This window comes from Sinocyclocheilus rhinocerous, unplaced genomic scaffold (assembly GCF_001515625.1).
Source record: "Sinocyclocheilus rhinocerous isolate Xijiao unplaced genomic scaffold, SAMN03320098_v1.1 scaffold677, whole genome shotgun sequence".
Classification (NCBI taxonomy): Eukaryota; Metazoa; Chordata; class Actinopteri; order Cypriniformes; family Cyprinidae; genus Sinocyclocheilus; species Sinocyclocheilus rhinocerous.
Window position 1 is genome coordinate 2,571,733 of NW_015633185.1, and position 7,196 is coordinate 2,578,928.

General features: G+C 40.1%; 1 protein-coding gene across 3 annotated transcripts in view; it reads left to right on the forward strand.

The window, feature by feature from the left end:
• The window catches only part of LOC107743575 (rap1 GTPase-GDP dissociation stimulator 1-like), an 11,408-nt gene extending 10,671 nt beyond the window's left edge, over positions 1 to 737 (forward strand). For all 3 annotated transcript variants that reach the window (XM_016556899.1, XM_016556900.1, XM_016556901.1), the window contains one exon: positions 576 to 737. In XM_016556899.1, coding sequence (XP_016412385.1) covers positions 576 to 703 — 128 coding nt within the window. In that variant the 3' untranslated portion in view covers positions 704 to 737. The remainder of the gene's footprint in view (positions 1 to 575) is intronic.
• The last annotated feature ends 6,459 nt before the right edge of the window (positions 738 to 7,196 follow it).

Here is a 7,196-nt window from a genome sequence, read left to right on the forward strand (position 1 = left end):
GTAAATGCGTTCAGGGGGCGTGGCTTTGGACGGCGATTGCAGGGAGGGTGGGACGTTCGCTTTTAGTGCTATCAGGCTAAAGTTAGCATTTTCCAAGATCTCCTACTGCACCTTTAATTTAATCAGAAACACATTTTACTTTCATTCTATTACAAGTAGGCCAACAGCGCCGCCTAAGTAAATAAAACGACTTACAGGAGGAGCATTAGGACCCGGGGGAGGCTGCCGCTGCTGCTGTTGTGCGCGCTAGTGACTGTTGACTTTCTCGCACAAATAACGCATTATTCAAAACAACTAATCTAATCACCATTCAGGCAAAAGTTTGCTTCAAGAATGACCATATCTGCTGATGTAATCTTATTGCTAGCACACCCTGAGCACATGTGAGTTATTCCTCTTATTGGCAAGGCATATCGGCATAATTTTTCATATCGGGCCAATGCCGATGTTTACATTTTAAGCCATTATCGGCCGATTCCGATATCGTTCCGATAATATCATGCATCCCTAATAGCAAGCCCTGGTTTTGAACTAAACTGTGTGTTACTCTTCACCCTCTTCTTTTTCTCCTACAGGCATGTTAAGGGAGCAGATAACGTTTCTAAACCTGTGGGACACCCTGTCCAAACTGTCCGCTCACACCAGCACAAAGCTGGCTAAGCAGGCCGACACGGTGATGGCTGTTCTTTCTGAGACTGCCTAGACTTGCATAGTCATCTTTCAGACACACTTACAGATATCCTTGTGGGGATATTTTCTGACATTTTGTCCCCATAAGGATAGTGAAACACACACACAGTTACTCCATCTAGCTTGGCATGTAGTCAGACCAAAGCAATATAAATTTACCCTACTCACTTCGGAGACATGTGGTGCAATTTCATCATCCAAAGTAGGAAGAAGTCAATTTGTCCATAATAGATCAATTTATCCATAATGTTGTCAGCTGTCCCAGGAACAGGAACATTTGGGAGACAGACTATCCATCAGGCATCATTAATAAACATGCTGCCCTCCGAAACAAGAAACAAATATTCAGTGTGTTCAGCGCAAAATAACTTAGTAAATATCTGCATACAAACATGCAATTATACTCTCCATGGACCTCCACTGTAAGAGCACTAGCAAAGCTGCTGTATCTATCTATGAGCTTGCTGTCTATCCATGGAAATGAATTAATAACAAACATTTAATTTTTATGTTGCATACCAATGTATTGCACTGCTCTTAATATGAGTAGTGTCATATTTGTCTTGTGGTTTCTTGTTAGTAAAGAGTATGTATTGGGTTGTAACGTATATTTTCATATCATAGCTGGCCTTACTATAGTTTTCTGGTGTAGGGCTTTTAAATGCAGATTCTTTGATCATGTTGATCATTTATTTCTAGCTAGCCATGAGCACAAAACTGAATCTCCATATCATGAAAGCAATAGCCAGAAACATATCAAGAAGAGTTCTTGAGCTTCCTTAGTCTAAATAAAAAAGCAATCATCATTGAATGCATCCCTAATAGCAAGCCCTGGTTTTGAACTAAACTGTGTGTTACTCTTCACCCTCTTCTTTTTCTCCTACAGGCATGTTAAGGGAGCAGATAACGTTTCTAAACCTGTGGGACACCCTGTCCAAACTGTCCGCTCACACCAGCACAAAGCTGGCTAAGCAGGCCGACACGGTGATGGCTGTTCTTTCTGAGACTGCCTAGACTTGCATAGTCATCTTTCAGACACACTTACAGATATCCTTGTGGGGATATTTTCTGACATTTTGTCCCCATAAGGATAGTGAAACACACACACAGTTACTCCATCTAGCTTGGCATGTAGTCAGACCAAAGCAATATAAATTTACCCTACTCACTTCGGAGACATGTGGTGCAATTTCATCATCCAAAGTAGGAAGAAGTCAATTTGTCCATAATAGATCAATTTATCCATAATGTTGTCAGCTGTCCCAGGAACAGGAACATTTGGGAGACAGACTATCCATCAGGCATCATTAATAAACATGCTGCCCTCCGAAACAAGAAACAAATATTCAGTGTGTTCAGCGCAAAATAACTTAGTAAATATCTGCATACAAACATGCAATTATACTCTCCATGGACCTCCACTGTAAGAGCACTAGCAAAGCTGCTGTATCTATCTATGAGCTTGCTGTCTATCCATGGAAATGAATTAATAACAAACATTTAATTTTTATGTTGCATACCAATGTATTGCACTGCTCTTAATATGAGTAGTGTCATATTTGTCTTGTGGTTTCTTTTATCAGAGTACATTAACACTGCTGAAGTGATATTTCATCTTAAAGTTCTATAATGTTGAATGTTATATATATATATACTGTATATATATATATATATATATATATATATATATATATATATATTATTTGATCATGTTGATCATTTATTTCTAGCTAGCCATGAGCACAAAACTGAATCTCCATATCATGAAAGCAATAGCCAGAAACATACCAAGCACAGTTCTTGAGCTTCCCAAGTTTAAATAAAAAAAGCAATCCTCATTGATAACTCTAGCAGTGTTGTGTAGATGCTGTGTTTGTGTTTGCATCTTTGTATCCATGTCTTAAAATTAGTTTGCTCAGTTTCTGAACACACAGCAATTTTAGTACTAATGTGTCAGCGGAAGTAATGTTTTGAACCATGTCTGTGAGTTTGTGGCCTGTAAATTTCCAGAGACAAATGGCCTGAGGGCAGCGACAGACTTTTCAGATTTAACAAGCTGAATGTGTGAGGTGGCTCAGCCGCGGCCAATTAGAAGGCTTCATGCAGCACCGAAGATCACTGGGCTCTTCACAGCTTGACAAAAAGCACAATCTCTGTGCTTAATTCATAGCTGCACTAATGGGTGTTGATTGCATTTTTAAATAAATAGACTATTTTTGTGTGTAAAGTGTATGGTTTACCAGAACCGCTTGTTTCTGGCAATAAAGAAAAACTAAAACAGAGATTGCCTGTTTTTTATACTGAGATATTCAGACAGGAAACTTCCCTCAACTTCCATAAAAAATTTGGGATCAGTAAGATTTTTAATGTTTTTTTTTTTTTAAAGAAGTCTCTTATGCTCATCAAGGCATGATCAAAAATACAGAATTTTTTTTTTAATATTGTGAAATAAAATTTTCAACAGTCATTAATCCAGTGTCACATGATCATTCAGAAATCATTCTAATTTGCTGATTTATTATCAATGTTGTGCTGCTTAATATTTTTTTTGGAACGTGATACTATGGATTCTTTGATGAATAAAAAGTTAAAGGGGTCATATGATGTTGCTAAAAAGAACATTATTTTGTGTATTTGGTGTAATGAAATGTGTTTATGCGGTTTAAGGTTCAAAAAACATTATTTTCCACATACTGTACATTATTGTTTCTCCTCTATGTCCCGCCTTTCTGAAACGCGTCGATTTTTACAAAACTCATCGGTCTGAAAAACGAGGTGTGCTCTGATTGGCCAGCTATCCAATGCTTTTCCAGCAGGATTTGGCACCTGCTCACACTGCCAAAAGCACCAAAAGTTGGTTAAATGACCATGGTGTTGGTGTGCTTGACTGGCCAGCAAACTCACCAGCCCTGAACCCCATAGAGAATCTATGGTATTGTCAAGAGGAAAATGAGAAACAAGATACCAAAAAATGCAGATGAGCTGAAGGCCACTGTCAAAGAAACCTGGGCTTCCATACCACCTCAGCAGTGCCACAAACTGATCCCCTCCATGCCATGCCGAATTGAGGCAGTAATTAAAGCAAAAGGAGCCCCTACCAAGTATTGAGTACATGTACAGTAAATTAACATACTTTCCAGAAGGCCAACAATTCTCTAAAAATATTTTTTTTTTATTTGTCTTATGAAGTATTCTAATTTGTTGAGATAGTGAATTGGTGGGTTTTTGTTAAATGTGAGCCAAAATCATCACAATTAAAATAACCAAAGACTTAAACTACTTCAGTCTGTGTGCATTGAATTTATTTAATACACGAGTTTCACAATTTGAGTTGAATTACCGAAATAAATAAACTTTTCCACAACATTCTAATTTATTGAGATGCACCTGTATATATCCCAACGTCGGATTGACGTCAGATCCAGATGTCGAATTGACGTCAGAACCTGACGTCGGATTGACGTCAGATCCCAACGTCAGATTGACGTCAGAACCCACCGTCAGATTGTCGTCAGAACCCAACGTCAGATTGACGTTGTAATTTGGTTGAAAATTAAAATCGAGTTGACATCAGAACCCAACATCAGATTGACATCAGAACCCAACGTCAGATTGACGTTGTAATTTGGTTGAAAATGAAAATCGAGTTGACATCAGAACCCAACGTCAGATTGACGTTGTAATTTGGTTGAAAATGAAAATCGAGTTGACATCAGAACCCAACGTCAGATTGACGTTGTAATTTGGTTGAAAATGAAAATCGAGTTGACATCAGAACCCAACGTCAGATTGACGTCAGAACCCAACGTCGGATTGACGTTGTAATTTGGTTGAAAATGAAAATCGAGTTGACATCAGAACCCAACGTCAGATTGACGTTGCAATTTGGTTGACCAACGTCAGATTGACGTCACATCCCAATGTCAGATTGATGTCAGATCCCAACATCAGATTGACGTCAGAACGCAACGTCAGATTGACGTTGTAATTTGGTTGGAAATGAAAATCGGGTTGACGTCAGATCCCAACATCGGATTGACGTCAGAACCCGACGTCGGATTGACGTCAGATCCCAACGTCGGATTGACGTCAGAACCCAACGTCGGATTGACGTCAGAACCCAACGTCGGATTGTCGTCACATCCCAACGTCAGATTGACGTCAGATCCCAACGTCAGATTGACGTCAGAACCCAACGTCGGATTGACGTCAGAACCCAACGTCGGATTGTCGTCACATCCCAACGCCAGATTGACGTCAGATCCCAACGTCAGATTGGCGTCAGAACCCAACGTCAGATTGACGTCAGAACCCAACGTCAGATTGACGTCAGATCCCAACGTCAGATTGACGTCAGAACCCAACGTCATATCCCAACGTCAGATTGACGTCAGAACCCAACGTCATATCCCAACGTCAGATTGACGTCAGAACACAACATCAGATTGTCGTCACATCCCGTCGGATTGATGTCAGATCCCGACGTCAGATTGACATCAGATTCCAACGTCAGATTGACGTCAGAACCCAACGTCAGATTGTCGTCACATCCCAACGTCAGATTGATGTCAGATCCCAACGTCAGATTGACATCAGAACCCAACGTCAGATTGACGTTGTAATTTGGTTGAAAATGAAAATCGAGTTGACATCAGAACCCAACGTCAGATTGACATCAGAACACAACGTCAGATTGACGCTGACCCAACGTCAGATTGTCGTCACATCCCAACGTCAGATTGATGTCAGATCCCAACGTCAGATTGACATCAGAACCCAACGTCAGATTGACGTTGTAATTTGGTTGAAAATGAAAATCGAGTTGACATCAGAACCCAACGTCAGATTGACATCAGAACCCAACGTCAGATTGACGTCAATCACCAACGTCAGACAGACGTTGTAATTTGGTTGAAAATGACAATCGGGTTGACGTCAGAACCCAACGTCAGATTGACGTCAGAACCCAACGTCAGATTGTCGTCACATCCCAACGTCAGATTGATGTCAGATCCCAACGTCAGATTGACGTCAAATCCCAACGTCGGATTGACGTCAGAACCCAACGTCGGATTGACGTCTGAACCCAACGTCAGATGGACATCAGAACCCAACGTCAGATTGTCGTCACATCCCAATGTCAGATTGGCGTCAGAACCCAACGTCAGATTGACTTCAGAACCCAACGTCAGATTGACGACAGAACCCAACGTCAGATTGACGTCAGAACCCAACGTCAGATTAACGTCAATCACCAACGTCAGACAGACGTTGTAATTTGGTTGAAAATGACAATCGGGCTGACGTCAGAACCCAACGTCAGATTGACGTCAGAACCCAACGTCAGATTGACTTCAGAACCCAACGTCAGATTGACGTCAATCTCCAACGTTGGACAGACGTTGCATTTTGGTTGAAATTCTGCATTCTGGCTGCAGTTATTTGAAATCGTAATAATGTTTCACAATATTACTGTTTTTACTGTATCAAATAGGCTAATGCAGCCTTAGTGAGCATAAGAAAGCATTAAAAATCCCTTACCAACCCCAAACGGAAAAATGGTGGTGAAATAAAGAGAACACACACACACACACACACACACTTTAAAAATAGTATTTTATTCTTTTAATTATATGACTGTATGAAATAACATGATAGAGTTATACATGGATGATGTAGAAACAAAAAGGCCATCACTCTCCATTCTTGGCACTTTCTTGATAGTGACCCAACTGTGAGCAATCATTTAAGCAGTCTTCTTCTACATGACCACTAGATGGAGACAATAGAAACACTAGTTTGACCAAAAGGCAAGCTGTCATTGCAAATATTAACACTCGTTTGCAGCACAGCTCTTTTCATCAGCCTTAGGGAGCAAACCTTCATTACCTTAATAAAGAAAAAGCTGGGAAATCAGTTCAGTAATTATCACTTTGCTGTGTAATTTCATGCCAATTAATATCTACAATCCAATTATTTGTCATTCATGGTAACCTAATATTTTAATTAACTTGTGTAATGAAGCTCTGTCTAACAAACGTTCAGATGGCCTTTTCTTTACTCTTACTTTACTCTTACTCTTACTTTTACTGCTATACTTGAATGTCAGGCAGTTGATTTATATGACAAATGATTAAGATGGCTCTTTCTCTTTCTGTGAAAATGTTTGCATTAAACACGGGCATGTTTTGCAGAAGTTGTGCCAAGTGAAACATATGGGTAGTCTCTGCAGGAGATTGGTACAACAGGCCACATGCCCAGAGTTCATCCACTCTCATCTGTCCACATTACACAAGCCACAGCACCCAGCTGAGCCTAATCAGTGTGTCCCTCTATCATCCACTGAGTGGACCTCCTCCACCTCCTACATCACAGCAACAGCTCACTAAATAACCTCACTATAGTATGGAAAAATACTACAGAAGTCAGTGGCTACCAGCAACTGTTTGGTGACCAACATTCTTCAAAATATATTCTGTTGTGCTCAACAGAAGAAAGAAACTAAT